Source organism: Grampus griseus (genome assembly GCF_964374135.1).
Source record: "Grampus griseus genome assembly, chromosome: 6".
Classification (NCBI taxonomy): domain Eukaryota; kingdom Metazoa; phylum Chordata; class Mammalia; order Artiodactyla; family Delphinidae; genus Grampus; species Grampus griseus.
Window position 1 is genome coordinate 100,999,626 of NC_139000.1, and position 17,591 is coordinate 101,017,216.

At 38.4% G+C, this 17,591-nt stretch overlaps 1 protein-coding gene across 1 annotated transcript in view; it reads left to right on the forward strand.

The window, feature by feature from the left end:
* ADAM28 (ADAM metallopeptidase domain 28) overlaps positions 1-17,591 on the forward strand; it is a gene marked incomplete at both ends in the record, with an annotated part of 77,564 nt that overhangs the window by 29,483 nt on the left and 30,490 nt on the right. Inside the window, 7 exons of the mRNA XM_082656930.1 lie at positions 4,250-4,380; positions 7,438-7,615; positions 8,796-8,885; positions 11,616-11,811; positions 14,495-14,597; positions 16,627-16,786; positions 17,496-17,576. Of these exons, the coding sequence (XP_082513056.1) occupies positions 4,250-4,380; positions 7,438-7,615; positions 8,796-8,885; positions 11,616-11,811; positions 14,495-14,597; positions 16,627-16,786; positions 17,496-17,576 (939 nt within the window). The remainder of the gene's footprint in view (positions 1-4,249; positions 4,381-7,437; positions 7,616-8,795; positions 8,886-11,615; positions 11,812-14,494; positions 14,598-16,626; positions 16,787-17,495; positions 17,577-17,591) is intronic.

The window sequence follows — 17,591 nt, forward strand, 5'->3', positions numbered from 1 at the left end:
GATGACCTTATCTCTCTTTCATTCTTGTATATATATTTCACTGGGTTGACAATTCTGGGTGGATAGTGTTTTTCTTTCAGCACTTTTAGTGATCTCACTGTCTGCTGGAGTTCCTAACGAGAAATCTGCTGTAAACTTTATCTTTGTTCCTCTCTAATGTGTGTGGGTGTTTTTTTTTTTTCTGATTTTAAGATTTTTCCTTTGTCCTTAATTTCTTCGATTATAATTATAATTATGTTATAACTAAGGAGTTTTTGTGGGGAGAGGTGATTTATCCTACTTAGTGTTCCTTTGTCCTGGGGCTTGGTATTTGTGATTAATTTTGGAAAATTTTAGGCCATTATGTCTTCAAATATTTCTTCTCTTCCATTCTCATCCTTTTTACTTTCTGGGATTTCAATTATATATAAGTAATTGAACATATATGTATGATCATTCTATATTACCCCACAAAACTTGTATCTCCATGTTTGTTTCATTTTGTTTGGGTTTTCCTTTTTATCATTTTTTTCAATTCGTGTTACCATTTGGGTAATTTCTGTTGAAACATTAAATCCACTGATTCTTTCCTCAGCTATTCCGGATCTACTATTAAGGCTATGGAAGGCATTATTCATCTCTGTTACTGTCTTTTTCAATTCTAGTGTTTCCATTTGATTCTCTCTTATGGTGAACAACTCTCTTTTTCCATCCAGTCTTATATGATATTCATCTTTTCCACTGAAGCTTTTAACATATTAATCGTAGTTATTTTAAAGTGCCTCTCCGATAGCACTAATAGTCTGAGTCTGGTTCTGTTGATTGGCAAGGTATTGTTTTTTCTTGTTTTTTTTGGGGGGGGGGATGCCTTATTACTTTTTGTTGAAAGTTAGGCATCTAGTGAAAGGCAATAGTCTGAGGTAAATAAATTTTTTTTTGGCCTGGAAATGATCACTTCTTTCCTTCTTCTAGGACTTCAGTGTGAAGATTGGAATCAATCTAGCAGGAGTTGAGCTGGGTTCGGGATTTTTTGATTGGTATGAACATCCTCAGTGTACCACAGATGTTAAATTCCTTTCACATTATTTTGTGTTTAGAATGAAGGATGGTTTGCCAGAGTTTTTCTCACTGTGTGTTCCACACTCATCTTTAGGGCTTTACTGCATCTCACGGGGAGTCTCTTTAAGCTGTTATCCATCTCCCATCAATAGGTTGTTGTTACTTGTTACTGGATGATTGTTGGACGTTTGGTGGGAGGAGGGCATTTCCTTTTGCTCTCATTAAGCTCAGTCTTAGGCAAGTCCTGCATCTCTTAGTTTCTGGCATGGGTCCTTCTAGTGATTCTGATCCACTGCCAGATGTGACGTAACCTCTAGTGACGTAAACCCAGCAGGCATTCCTGCTCCTTCTGCCCCTCCCCTCCAGTGGTAGAGGTTTTTTGCTTTTGGGTTTTTTATTTCCCTTTCTTTTTCTTTTTCTTTTTCACAGTTGCACTGAGACTTCACCAGTGCGTTAAGGGTGGCAAGATTTGTTGCCCTTCTCTTAGAAGTTTAAGACCTTAGTTAGGGCTAGGACTAGAGTAAGCCAAGTGAGGCACTTAGCTCACCCTGGTGCTGGTCACGTTTGCTCCATTACAGGGATAAGGGAGAAGGATTGTGAAGGGGTTTCATGCCTTTGCTACTGCTGTTCTGCTCCCCCAGGTCAATACCATGATGGAGGATTTCCCAGAACTCTGACTTAGTGACGTCATGTGGAGAAAAATCTGTGAATAGGTGGGAATTTCTCTAATTTCTGAATTCCTCACATTTTGCATATTCTCTTGCTATTCCACAATCAACATTGATCAGTTTTTTGGGGTTTTCTTTTTGGTGTTTCCACCACACTTGTTTTTTTAATAGATCTTTATTGGAGTATAACTGCTTCACAATACTGTTTTAGTTTCTGTTGTACATCAAAGTGTACAACAGAATCAGCCACATACATACATATGTCCCCATATCCCCTCCCTCTTGAGCCTCCCTCCCACCCTCCCTATCCCACCCCTCTAGGTCATCGCAAAGCACCGAGCTGATCCCTGTGCTATGCTGCTGCTTCCCACTAGGTGACAGTTTTACATTTGGTAGTGTATATATGTCGCTGCTACTCTCACTTCACATCAGTTTTTAATGTTTTGTGTGAGTTATTACGGCATCTGGTAGTGTCTGCCCCAGGTAAACAGAAGTTCACGTCCAGCTCTCCCACTAGGTGCCAGCCTGTCTTTCCTTAGATTTCAGCTTTGTTGCCTTGTGACCTCAGCTCTAGGATTGGTTCTAGAAAACTGTGAATCTGACTACAATAAGTTTGGGTGGGATGCTCTGTCCAGCTTTCTGTTATCTGGTGATGAGAAACAGGGGTCAGGGAATTCTCATCTGACTTTGTCTAATTTCAGTTTTCATCAGGCCCTGGGTCTCAGCAGCTAGGCTTTCTCAGTGATCCTGCGTCCTTTCAATGGCAGCAAAACTCTGCTTTCTGACTTTTGCAGATCATTCCTGGAAGAGAGTTTCCTGGCCCTCCTGCAATGGGCAGAAAACCTCACTTGATATCAATATAGGATCCTAGGCTCAGGATTTTTGTCTGCCTCTCTCTCAGGAGTAGAGGTTTTTGTAGTTTTGTGTGTGGGGTATGTGTGTGTGTGTGTGTGTGTGTGTGTGTGTGTGTGTGTGTGCGTGTGTGCGTGCGTGCGTGCGTGCGCGTGCGTGTGTGTGTTAAACTCATGCCCTATCTGTAACAGGTCGGCAGTTCTGCTATAGGTTGTTGCCACTTCTCCCGTCAGTGAATATGTATATATCTCTCCAATATATCTTATGAGTCTGGGTTTATGATAGGCTTCCCATCATAAACGGAGGAAGTAAAATATGTATTTTAAAACTTGAAAGTGCCTACCATAAAACTGGAAGAGAAACTAGCCCACTTAAAGCAATAGTTCATAATATATGATAGTAACATCCATAAGATGTTATGGAAAAAACCTGAACAAACTTCCTGGCCAACCCAACAGACTTAAAGCTGCAGTAGGAATCCAGAGGAGAGGATTGTAGATGAAGAGTAATGTGGTCAGGAGAAGCTGCATTAAAATGAACCTCAGAGCTTGGACTGGATTTAAGGGGAAGAGAGGATGGAGGTGATCCCAGTAGAAAAAAACCATTTAAGTTATGAAAATAATTATTTAAAGGAAGGTACCCTAAATTTGAAGGAACCTCAAATAAGGCAATCTGGAAAGTGTCTATTTAAACACACTTCTTTTTTTCTTAAATTGTTTGGTTTGTTTTTGTCCCCACTGAAGACTCTCCATCTTAATAGATAGTAAGGTTACCAGGTTCACCTCAACAGGATGAAACAATATTGTGAGTGGTAGGTATTAACTTCCTGTCTCACATACGTGTTCCTTGTTTGCCAGCCTTGTACTGTGCCTGATGGACTTCTCTATTTTGCTCTTTGAAATGAAGTACATAAGGGAATCAGTTTTCTGTGGTGGGTGTTATTGGCATATTCCTGTATCCCTACTGGGAAATTACAACCAGCAATAATTCTTTAGTGTTGTTTTATTGCTTCTGGATAACTTGGATGTCCTGGTCCAACACCTTTAATCAGAAACAATCTGGTAATGAAGTTGGCTACTCGCTGAACTTCATGCAATAAGGGAAGTCTGGAGTTGACTGATGTCTAGTCTTGGCAGTAGTAGATTTGAAAAAGGTACCAGTGGTTCTAAAGTTCTAGGTTCATGAGCACTTCTAGATCCCTGTGAACTAAATACATTAAAGACCTCCAATTATTGATAAATTGGAAAGAATTTGAAAAACAATCCAAATGTGAGGGGGGAGGTAAATCAGTTTTCAAAAATTCTAATTTCTTATTATTGTTGAAAAAAAGGTTGTCATTATCCGTCATGGCAGGAAATAACAAAAATTTTCATGATAGGGACCCATTGACAAGAACAGAGAGTAGGCTGTATGCCTTGTGATGGGGATTCAGTACCAAAGGAGTGTGTGTGTTGGGGGGAGAGACAGCAAGAGATACAGAGACAGAGAGACAAAAGGGCAGAGAAAGTCAGGGTGAGAGACAGGAGAGAAGGGAAGAGAAGGAGAGAGGGGAAGAGATGGGTAAGGTGAGGAAACTGAAGCTAAAATCAGACTCTCTACTCCACTTGACTACAGTGAAAATACTTAATTATGTCCTGAGTGATAATTCAATTTGCAAACCAGAGTATCTGTCTCCCTATTCTCATCCTCAGGACCACAGTCACAACATGCTTAGCACTGCAGGGACCATGGCCCATGAAATGGGCCATAACTTCGGAATGTTTCATGACACCTATGCTTGCAAGTGCCCTTCTACAGTATGTGTGATGGACAGAGCACTAAGGTGAGCCTTTCTGGGAAGATGCTATTTATCTGTGTTTTGGATTCACTCTGGGCTGTCATCTTCAATGACATGTTCAAACTTTCAAATTATTAAATAGCAGTATCAGGACAAAATCATGGATGTGTATCTATACCAAACTACCTTGTACCTCATCTATGTGTAATGTTTTTCATTAACTGAGACAAAGTTTAAACATACTGTCTCTTTGCTGTTGGGGTGATGTGTCACTTTATCCTCATCTTAGCTACACAAGATCTGGGTTCATAAACTCATTAGCATTTATCACATTTTCAGTGAATTCAGATTGGGTGGTGGTAATGGAGAAGTTTTAGAAGAAAACTGTAATTAAAGAAGAATGGGGCTTCCCTGGTGGCGCAGTGGTTGAGAGTCCGCCTGCCGATGCAGGGGACATGGGTTCGTGACCCGGTCTGGGAAGATCCCACGTGCCGCGGAGCGGCTAGGCCCATGAGCCATGGCCGCTGAGCCTGCGCGTCCGAAGCCTGTGCTCTGCAACGGGAGAGGCCACAACAGTGAGAGGCTCGTGTACCGCAAAAAAAAAAAAGAAATAAACTCAAAATGGTTTAAAGATCTAAAGGTAAGGCTGGATACTATAAAACTCTGAGAGGAAAACATAGGCAGAACACTCTTTGACATAAAGCACAGCAAGATCTTTTCAATCCACCTCCTAAAGTAATGAAAATAATAACAAAAATAAACAAATGGGACCTAATTAAACTTAAAAGGTTTTGCACAGCAAAGGAAACCATAAACAAAACAAAAAGACAACCCTCAGAATGGGAGAAAATATACGCAAACAAAGCAACCAACAAGGGATTAATCTCCAAAAATATACAAACAGCTCATGTAGCTCAATATCAAAAAAACAAACAAACCAATCAAAAAATGAGAAGATCTAAATAGACATTTTTCCAAAGAAGACATACAGATGACTAAAAAGCACATGAGAAGATGCTCAACATCATTAATTATTAGAGAAATGTAAATCAAAACTACAATGAGGTATCAACTCACATGGGTCAGAATGGCCATCATCAGAAAATCTACAAACAATAAATGCTGGAGAGGGTGTGGAGAAAAGGGAACCCACCTATACTGTTGGTGGGAATGTAAATTGGTGCAGCCACAATGGAGAACAGTATGGAGGCTCCTTAAAAAACTAAAAATAGAGTTATAATATAGAGTTACCATAGAGTTAACTAACTCTACCGTAGAGTTAACTAACTCTAACTCCATAGAGTTACCATATAATCCCACTCCTGGGCACATATCCAGAGAAAACCATAATTCGAAAAGATACATGCAACCCCAATGTTTATTGCAGCACTATTTACAATAGCCAGGACATGGAAGCAACCTAAATGTCCATCAACAGAGGAATGGATAAAGAAGATGTGGTACATATATACAAAGGAATATTACTCAGCCATAAGAAAGAATGAAATAATGCCATTTGCAGCAACATGGATGGACCTAGAGATTGTCATACATAGTGAACTGTCAGACAAAGACAAATATATGATACCACTTATATGTGGAATCTAAAAAAAGGGTACAAATGAACTTAGCTACAAAACAGAAATAGATACAGATGTAGAAAACAAACTAATGGTTACCAGGGTGTAAAGGGGGGGCAGATAAATTGGGAGACTGGGATTGACATATACACACTACTAGATATAAAATAGATAATAAGGACCTACTGTATCACACAAGGAACTCTATTAAATACTCTGTAATGGCCTATATGGGAAAATAATCTAAAAAAGAGTGGATTTATGTATATGTATAACTGATTCACTTTGCTGTATATGCGAAACTAATACAACATTGTAAAGCAAATATACTCTAATAAAATTTTTTTTCAAAAAAGAAGAATGTTCTCATAGGAAGATGACGAGAGTCTTTGAAAAGAGATTACACATTCCTGCCACACCTTAGGCAAAACTGCCCTGGAATTTTATTTTTAAGAACCCCACAATCCCTTTTATGTGTTCATTTCCTCTTTTTGTATTTCCCTCTCCCAGCTCATTCAAGCTAGGGTTAGTCTCCCATGCCCTTCCACGAAATAGCCTATGGCTGCATGCCAGTTACATAGCTTATGCTATCTCTCACGTATATTACTGTAGTTTAAAAATTTTTTTTAATTTTAAGTATAGTTGATTTACAATGTGTTAATTTCTTCTGTACAGCAAAGTGACTCAGACAGGTAGGCATATATATTCTTTTTCATATTCTTTTCCATTATGGTTTGTCACAGGGTATTGAATATAGTTCCCTGTGCTGTACAGTAGGACCTTGTTGTTTATCCGTCTTATGTATAATAGTTTGCCTCTGCTAATCCCAAACTCCCATTCCTTCCCTCCCCCGCAACCCCCTTGGCTACTGCTTTTTTTTTTTTTTTTCTCGTTACACAGGCCTCTCACTGTTGTGGCCTCTCCCGTTGCGGAGCACAGTCTCCGGACACGCAGGCTCAGCGGCCATGGCTCACGGGCCCAGCCGCTCTGCGGCAGGTGGGATCTTCCCGAACCGGGGCACGAACCCGTGTCCCCTGCATCGGCAGGTGGACTGTCAACCACTGCGCCACCAGGGAAGCCCGGCTACTGCTTTTTTAACCTCATTGTTATTTGTGGAATGAAGAGAGGCTGTCAATAGAAATCCCTCTGAAGGAAAATGAATTCTTAAACATGTAAATAAATATAATTTTAGTGCCTTTAAGACTTCAAAACCAAGACAACCGAAGGCTGAATTAGATTATCTGGATAAATTAGAACGATTTTTAGTTTATTAAATAGCAGCCTGGATGTTCTATTTTAAGATGTGACCATACTTGCTTTGTTCATTAAGCTGGAGGTGTTTATACCTGCCCGGGTGGGCTACTTCAGGAGCAAAAATAAGAGCTCATGATTTAGCAGTTGGTGAGTGTCTTCCCTTTGATCTTTTGGGTCACGTTTTGAGTGTATCACACCCAATGTCTGATATTTCCCCCTATCTGCTCAGCGTGACTGTATTCCATTTTCTTTTTCCTTACCTTTACAGCTTCTATATACCTACAGACTTCAGTTCTTGCAGCCGTGTCAGCTATGAAAAATTCTTGGAAGATAAATTATCCAATTGCCTCTTTAACGTTCCGCTGCCTACAGATATCATATCCACCCCAATCTGTGGGAACCAGTTGTTAGATATGGGAGAAGACTGTGACTGTGGGACCCCCGAGGTACCACCAAGTTCTTTCTAAAATGATCTACTTTGTTTTTCAATTGCTGAGAGATAAACTATCAACGTGCGGTTCACTAAAAAAATCACACTTCTTGTAATTTTGTAAATGTTTGTTTGTAGACATCTGTTAGGCCAACTTTGGGACTCAGGACATTTTACCAGTCGAAGTGCCTGGCTTGGTCCCATCCTCTTGACAGGGCAGCCAGGATTCTGAATGGGACCTTTGCCCCCATCTTATTAATACCTAATGCGAGTACCAGGCCAAGCTCTCAGGGGGTTGGCCTTTCAGTACTTCAAAATAGGATTACACATTTATCCCTTCTGTGAGAAAAAGGAATCTTTCCCAGGTGATGTTTGTTTGAATAAGGGCAAGAGTTTTTTGGGGTTTTTTTGCGGTACGCGGGCCTCTCACTGTTGTGGCCTCTCCCGTTGCGGAGCACAGGCTCCGGACACGCAGGCTCAGCGTCCATGGCTCACGGGCCCAGCCGCTCCGCGGCATGTGGGATCTTCCTGGACCCGGGCACGAACCCGCGTCCCCTGCATCAGCAGGCAGACTCTCAACAACTGTGCCACCAGGGAAGCCCAGGGCAAGAGTTTTAACCCTAAAAATTGGTAACTGTAAATATCTCACTCTGAGGTTCCCAAAGTAGGAGTTTCCCCAAAGCCTTGTGCAGATGCCTAATTTCTCAGAAGCAAGGTGGGGAGAACAAGACAAAGTATACTGCTTTACAGAGAGCTGAATTAAATGTCAAACTTGAATAAAGAACTATATTTTTAGATTTTCAGTATATGCTCTAGAGATTAAGTTTACTGCTGGATAGATACAAAATTGATGAGCTGAACTAATTATGTTCTGTAACAATTTAGAGGAATTTGATTTTCAAAAACTGTCCCTTTCTTTTGTTTTCTCTCCTATTTCACCAAAAATAGACCATGTTCAGTATTACTATGGGAGATTGGGGGAACTAGAAAAGATATTCAAATAAAAGAATGATGTAAGTAGAATTCAGAAAAACTCAGTATTTCTAACGTTAAACTTTTTTTTTTTTTTAGTTTTCCCCCAAATCATTTTCAGACTGTATCAAAGGTCTGTGTGATGAATAAATTGTATTATGAATTGTGCCAAAATGAGACCAAAAGGTAATCTTGCATTTGCATTTGTTTCTGGTATTTCTTAGGAATGTACCAACGTTTGCTGTGATGCAAAAACATGTAAAATCAAAGCAAATTTTCAATGTGTGGTAGGGGAATGCTGTGAAAAATGCCAGGTAAGATTATTATTTTATTCTATCTTAATAATTACGATTACTTTGTTTTTTCTGTATTAAAATCTTAGGGATTATGTTAAATGAAATAGGCAAAGTAATATATTTCTGTCTATAAAATAATGTTACCTACCATCTATCAAGTCCTCACTGAGTACTTTGCAAAGATGGGCTCTTTAATCCTCCAACAGCCCTTTGAAGTATATATTATTATTTAATTTTGTTTTCGAGCAGAGTCTCAGAACAGATAATGTACAAAATAATACAGCCACTAAATGGCAAAATCCAAGTATGATCAGTTCCAAAACCAATGCTTTGTTATTCCCACCTGCTATTTCTTTTGATGCCGTGTGACCCTCCTGGACCAAATCCAGTAATTGCTTGCATATCCCTTTGTTGGCAAAAAATTAATCAGCCGATCTAAGAAAGAAATGGAAAATTTTATTCTAGCCAAATTGAGGATTATAACCGGGGAAGAGCATCTCAGAAAGCTCTGAAAACTGTTGAGCCAGTTAGAAGTCAAAGCACAGTTGTGTAAGTTTTTTGAGACAGAGGGCTATACGTTAAATGGCATATTATTGATAATTTACACAATCCATATCTAAGCATCACCATGGCCCCTTACAAGATCGAGAAGGAACGTTATCTTTTAAGGAGTTATCTTGTTGATGCTGGGAGTATGTTGGTCTTTATGGTTGAGCAGGTATTTCTGCTGATGGAGGAGGTCTGGTCAATGCCTAATGCACAGTGCACGGTATGGGGAGAGAGGAGGTCAGAGGGAGTGACAATTTCTTATGTTTAAATTTTCCTTGTCTTGCCATAAAATATGAATTTTATTTCACACTTTAATATGGTGTAGTGGAAAAGCTTTTAATTTTAATAATATAGGGGCTCCTCTATCTTCAACCTTTGAAGTCACTTGCGGGTGAAATTCTTAGAAAAAAGACATAAGATGAGGATGCTGTGTCATTTTCTCTGTGGGGCTTTTTTGACTTTCTCTTCCAGTTTGAGTTCAGCATGTTACATTCTACTGTTGCAGAGAATTCTCTATTATGATTATTTGTTTATGTGTCTTCTTAGTTAAACTGATTCTTAATGTCTGGAGTCTGATTCATGCTCAGCTAACACAGAATTGCGTTCATTTTAAAAGCCCAATAACCATCTGTAAAAGGAATGTGCAGATGGCATGCCAGGTTATAGGCAGTGTTTGAGATAGGTTTTTTTTGTTTGTTTCTTTTTTTTTTTTTTAATGTTGGAGGGAGAGGAAAGAAATAAAGGAGGCCAAAATGAAGAAAATTTGAGAACTTAAGTAGTATTCAACAAGTATTTATTAAGTCTTGTTTGTTAGAGATTATGAGTGATAAAGAAAACTAGTATTTGACTTCAAAAAACTTGCTATTTCTTTAGGGTGATGACATACATAACTAAAACAGACGAAAATATGATACATGATTAAATGCTCAGATAGATATTATAATGACAGATGGCCATTATATGGGTAATAGTTTCCACATATATTCTCACTTAATGTTCATAATGACCTTAGAAAGTTAATATTGGATCGGGAAACGGATCTTCAGAGAGATTAAATCCATTTGCTAAGGGTACACATCTAGCCACTGGCAGAGCCAAGATTCAAACCTGTATCTTTCAAATCCAAATTCAGGGCTCTTTTCCTACCACATGTAGAAAAGAGGAACAGTGATTTGCATTGGAGAGGTCAGAGGAGATTTTAGATAAATAGAAAGAAAAAATTCCAAGTGAGCAGGCAGGGAGAAGGAAGAAAGAAAAGAAGATATAAACATGGTTTGTGTGACATCTGGTAAGAAAGCTAGTCTGACTGGAGTAGGGGGGGCTTGAATTTGGAGGGTCTCATATGCTCTGATGAAAATTTGGATTCTTTTAAAAATATTTATTTATTTATTTGGCTGTGCCGGATCTTAGTTTTGGCACATTCTGTCACCAGCGTAAAGATATGGAAAGTCTTTTGATGATATGAGAGCATGCCTTCTCACTTCAACTAGAGAAGGGTATGCTTCCAATATCCACACAGGCCTCTTAGATTTGTATGAATGGCAGAATTTCTTTTCCTAAGGTTTCTCTGAGCTCACAAGAGCAAGACTCGCAGTAATAGATTGCAATGGAATTAACACATGAAATGAATATTTGGTTGTTTCCTCCTTCTGATAAATCATTCCATAGAAAGACATGAGTTGAAAAGAAATATCTGAACATACAATAAAAGGAATTAAGGATTAGGAAACTCTATGCCTGGGGAAGTCTCAGAGCATGCTGATCTGGGCTTATAAACTTATCTTCCTTACTATGGAAGATTTACTTCACCAGTAAATCTCTGAAGCTGCAGATTTAAATCTCCTTGAAAAGCTTGTCGAAGATGCATTCAACAGAGGGAGAAATAACTTCCTTCTTTCCATCTAAGATATTGCTCAGTTTTCTTCTGTGTTTTTTCATTGTTATTTCTCTAACGTTTGCTCTACAAATTCAGAAATATTGATTGCTTAAAGACTCAGGGCTTGGCCAAAGTCAACAGAAGAGAGACTATAGGAGATGGCTTCAGCTTATACAATGAAAACGTGAACTAAAACAGAACGATGCCTCTAACTACGTTGCCAAAAAAAGGCCACAGGGAAAATGTTATTTGAATCAATTTGAGATATTAGGGTTAAGTCAGGTGGGAAAAAAAGCCTTCTCTCCAATTTTATTTCCCTATAGTTTAAAAAGGCTGGTGAGGTGTGCAGACCAGCAAAAGATGAGTGTGACCTGCCCGAAACGTGTGATGGCAAATCTGGTCTCTGCCCGGATGATCGATTCCAAGTCAATGGCTTCCCTTGCCAAAATGGGAAGGGCTACTGCTTGATGGGGATGTGCCCCACCCTGGAGGAGCAGTGCACCAAGCTATGGGGACCAGGTAGGAGGACAAACCCCAGTGATGCTGGCACTACCTTTGTACATACAAAGGAAAATCGTATCACTCCAAGTGACAGTGTTTAATCATGGCCAAAGTAGCATTCTGTCCCTTTCTTCCATCTTAGAGACTGTGCCACTGCTCAAAATCCTAGATAAGTGGAGAATTTTGGTGTTGCTAGATGTAGCAAATAAAAATAAGGACAGTCCAGTTAAATCTGAATTTCAGATTAACAATTTTTTTTTAAGTGTCAGTATGTCTCATGCAATATTTGGGTGAGACTTAGGCTGAAAAAAAGTCTTTATCTGGAATTTAAATTTAACTGGATATCCTGTACTTTATCTGGCAGCTCTAATCAAAATCCTTCCCAGTTAAGCAGACCCTTGGAATTGTGTGTGTGTGTGTTTGTGTGTGTGTGTTGTATAGGGGTGGAATGCAAAGAAGCAGTGAGGAAAATTGAAAGTTTTTAAAATGTTTATTTTGTCCATAATACCAGAATTTTAAAGGTCATATTCTCTGATTACACCATAAAAAAGAAGTTAAAAATAAAAGCATAACTTAAGACTCTTCAAAAACTTTAAACCCAAATTTAAATTATGCTAAATAACTTGATTAGAAGAGCAATTTTTAAAATATCAATTCGTTGGACTTCCTGGATATGATGTATATTGTGTAGATATATTTAATTTTCATACCATTTTCTGCTACATTTCCAGATTCCTACTTAAATGGCTGAAGGACTATTTTTAACAGGGAAAATACATATTGCTAAAAATATTTGAGGAAGGTTATCATATGCTGGAAACTTTCCATAATTCCTGAAAATATACATAAGACAAGATGAAGGAAAGCAACAAAAATCACTGATTGACAATATACCCAGAAAAAAAGACACCTGGGAAATAAATGGACAGGAACCTAGAAAAACCCCTGAATGAAAGCCTCTGTATCAGGCTAGGGTGAGCTGAGACACAATTTGAGGAGAAAGCTTGATACCATTGGTGCACCAGGAAGTGCTCTGATGGTCTGGAATTCGCTCTGGCTCTCCTCCAGTTTATAGGTAATGCAGATGGACGTGCTAAGTTACAGCTGCAAGCAAAGATGGCTTTGCTGGTTAAAGACCTTGAGCTTCCTTGGCTAACTTCAGTATATGGCAGAAACCTGGGGAAAGGAAATCTTCAGCTCAGAGATGAAGCTCTGAACATCTCCTTTGTTACTTGGCTATAAATCACTGCGATAAAAACTATTACTTTCTTCTTTTTGCCTGACCCTTCAATATCGCCTCCCTTACAAATCTGTAAATTTTCTAGTACCTAGACACTGTTCTGTTCATAGTTGTTATTCCCAGTGTATCCTAGCACAGTGCCTGACTTTAGTAAATGTTCCAAGTGATCTATTGAATTAATGTTGAATATATTTATCCAATATTGGAATAGAGAAGAACTTTTAAATCATATATTTAAAGGTGGCCTTTATAAAAGACCAGAGAAATAGATTTGCCTAAATAAAATTTCAAATTTTACAATTCACAAGGATCACACATTTATTTTAAATTAGTCTTCAAAGTTTGAAAAGTCTTATAACACATATAAGGGGGGAAAATCACTGTCTTTAACCTCCTATAAATCATTTGGAATTCCAAATATTGAAAATGTGACCAAGGAATAAACAGGCAATTCATCATAAAGAAGTACACATGTTTAATAAACATTAAAATCATTTTAACTCACTAGCAAGGAGTATGAAACACTATTAATACATCAGCACATGCACTATATGGTAAGAAATATAAATGAAGACAACTTAATCTTCTACACTTGTTAAATTGCAAAGCTTTGTTACAGTTAATGCTTAGTGTTGGTGAGGATGTGACAAAACACTTAGTTTAATATGCTCTGGTAAGAGTATGAATTAGTACAATCTTTTCACAGAGGATTTGGAAAAGTGTGTGTGCAACCTAAAAAGAAAATGTGCTCCTTTCCTTAGCAACGGTACCCAGGTATATTTATTTACAAAGGATTTTCAGCCAGCATTTTCTTTCTGAACCATGTACTACAGACCAGGCCCTCTCCTCAGTGGCTCACATATATTAACTCATTTAATCCTCATAATAACGCTGTGGAGAAGGTACTATTATAGAATCCTCATTTTTACACAGAGCAAACCAAGAGATTAAGGCACTTGCCAAAGATCACACAGCTCTTACTTAACGCCTGAGCTCTTAACCACTGTGTTCTGTTGCCCCAGTTGATGGGGATCTGAGGAAGATTACCTGAGAAATTAAGCATGCGATGCTCATCTCTGTGCCTGGCAGAGTAGAAGTTTGACTAAGCACAGCACGTACCTGTCACAGCTGCACCCTCCAGCAGGATAGCATTCCAGTATCTGCCTGTGGGCTGCTACTACGATAACTATGGCTCTTCCAGCTAAGTCTTCAATCATCCAGATGTTTCCAAATATTTAGATAGCCATTATTCAAAGATAGGCTATCTAAGAGATTGTTTTAACTCTAGCCATCTCTCTTGATATCAAATTAGTGCAACCTATATTTCCAAGAAGGGTCAAGGGGATGATGCTAAAATCGTATTCCTCATGCTGGTTTTCTGTTTCATGAATCCTTTATGGCACTGAACTATTTATCTCTTTTCTTTTCAACTGTGTGCCTACTGACTATGCCTGGTCCCAGGAACCCAGGTTGCAGATAAGTCATGTTTTAGCAGAAATGAAGGTGGGTCAAGTTACGGGTACTGCCGAAAAGTGGATGACACACGCATTCCCTGTAAAGCAAAGTAAGTGGCCTTGTTATTTGAACCTTCCTGCTCATTTTGACACATTCTGATTTATCCCATTTAAAGAGAAAGTGAATTTGGACATCATTCATTTGATAAACATTCATTGAGTGACTATTATATGATATATTTTAGGCTAGGCACTGAGTTAAAAAGACAAATAGGGAATGATCCACTTTTTCCAGTCTCTCATAATGGATGCTTCAAAGGACACCAAGTACAGCTGTTGTTAAATAGAATGAATGTTTGAGACCGAGCGTGCAATAGTTAAATGGGCCTGGTTGGAAATTTGCACACTGATTCTCCAGTATACTTTAGATGCTTTTCCATCTAGTGTCTTTCATTTTGATTCTAGGGTATAAATATGTATCTACTCAGAGAAATAAGCAATATGATGATTGTACAGTTTTATTTAAACTTGCCATGGCATTCCATAAAGAAAAAATACAGTAAGGGAAAGATGGACAATTTACCTAAAGAATTTGTTGTCCTTTTTATATTGATAGTCTGAAAAAAATGATAGAACACCATAAGCAATGAACTTGAGATTTTTTCTATATATTTTCCTTTGATTCTGCAATTTTAAGATGACTTTTAAAATTCAAATGATAGTAGATTAAACTTTATACCTGCTCCAAATTTTACACATACAAACTAATGTGTAACCAGAGATTGAATGAAAAAAATCAGCATTTCTCAAAGATTTTCTATTAAAATAACACTGATTTTTCTCAATGATAGATATTACCAAACAAACTATATTTTGGACAGAAGGTCATCTCTTGGGGAGTCTAAGCCTCAAAGATAATCATACCCTGTGGGTTCTTCTTTACAGGAAATCATGAAAATTATGTAAAAGGCAGTATGTGTGGGAGAGTGGGGTGGGAGTGTGGCAATATTTAGTCTGAGAGGGTGTGACAGGGAAAAGAGACTAGGGTAATTCCATCTTTCCTCTGTAGAGTGTATACACGCTTGTCCTGTAAAACTTTGTGTGAACACTGGATAATTTCTGCAACCAGAGGCACAAGCATTTCATTTCTTCCCACAGGCTGACCTCCTGGTCACTTCTTGATAGTCTTTGGCTGTAGTGGGAAATAAGCCTGAAAGTCCCTGTGTCCTAGAGCCTTCCTCATAAAGCTCTACCTAAATGATTCAAGAAAAACACCCTCTCAAGTCTGGAGAGAATGCATGCCTTTCTCCACTCCTCAATGGTATTTTCTAAAAGCCTCAGAGACATCAGAAGAATCTGATTCTACCACTCTCCGAAGAGTTTTTCACAGCATTCCTCTAAATTCTGCATAAAGCAATTGATTCCAATTTTGTTGGCAATGACTTTCTTCCCCTTGCTAGTGAAGGCAAGGCTTTAATGAGCGCTGAGCAGTTTCATCTGAATTTGCAGGGGTTCTTCCAGTAACACACGATGCCTTGGAGTGACCACCGAGGCTCAGCCTTATACCAATACAACTACGGTCGAGAGAATTATTCTGCTGCCCTTCATGGCAATAAATAACTTAGCTGAAACAAGACAGAAACTGATTTCCTAGGTGCCCTCCATGATGTTAGACATCCATCCTCCTTATAGCTTCTTGCTCCATCATACGTATGACCTCCTTTCCCAAATGTTTCTCTCAGTCTGTGATGGCTTCTCCAACTCCAACCGTCATATTCCAATAAGCAAAAAGGAGAAAATATTGAGAAGAGGACATATACCCTCACGTAAGGGCACCCCCAAGAATCTGCAGTTAAGATTCTGCTTCCTTCCCATTGGCTAGAATTTAGGCAACTGGCCAAAATTTGGGAATATGAGAGCCATGGGATTTTTCTTTTGAGCAACATTGTGCCTTGCTAATACTCAATGGTTCTATTACTGAAGAATAAGGGGGAAATTGGTATAAAGGAGAACTAGAAGTCTCTGCCGTAGGGGAAAATATCATTAGTTAAATATCGATAGGGAGCTGATTTATATTTGTATAAAACTGCATTTTGGATCCTGCTATTTCAAAGGCAACAAATTTCGGCTTTTCTTCAGTGATGCCCTGTGTGGGAAGTTGTTCTGTAATGGTGGGTCAGATTATCTGCTCTGGAAAGGACATATAATAACGTTCCTGACATGTAAAACATTTGAACCTGAAGACAGCAGTCAAGAAATCAGCATAGTAGCCAATGGAACCAAGTGTGGAGAGAATAAGGTACATTGATTAATGGTGGCTTTTACTTAAAATGTTCCGGTTGTTTGTTCATTTTGTTTGCTTGCTTCTCAAGGCCTCCTTGTGTTTCATGGAGCACAGTTTTTCAAAGTAATGTTTATGCCATTCACGTATACATGACTGTATTCTTGCCTTCAATGTTATTTAATAAGTACCTATTATGTGCTTAGCACTAGGTTGTTAAATTTAGGTAAATTTTATTTCCCCCAAATTGGTATGGTCTCAATAAATGATAGCCATTCTGATGATAATAATGAAAAAAATCGTAACAATACTATTTATTTTTACATAAATGATAATTATCTTAATATTAGAGATGATGTGATATTACCATGTTTTCCATAGTATTTTTGTTTAGGATGCGTACCTTGTACCATGTACAATGCTTAGCTCAGTGCTCTCAGTCTTCAGAGTTGGACTAAAGAGGTGCATTAAAGATGACCCATGAGATATGACGTGAGGTAAGGAAATCTTCTTTAAAGAGGACTTCCTAAATATTTTATTATAAAAATGATCTAGATTCCATATTCCTATTTTCAAAAGGATTTGGTGATTTCCCTAATGAAAAGGCAAGTTTGATAACAATAATAGTAACTAAAAATACAAGGCTAAATACCAAAGAGTCAACAGTTTGCAGAACTGAAACCACTGGACATTCATGTCTACTTTGTGTTTTTCATATCACTTTCAGGTTTGCATTAATGCAGAATGTGTGGATGTCGAAAGAACTTACAGATCGGCCAATTGCTCCTCTAAATGCAAAGGACATGCTGTAAGTCTTGACAGT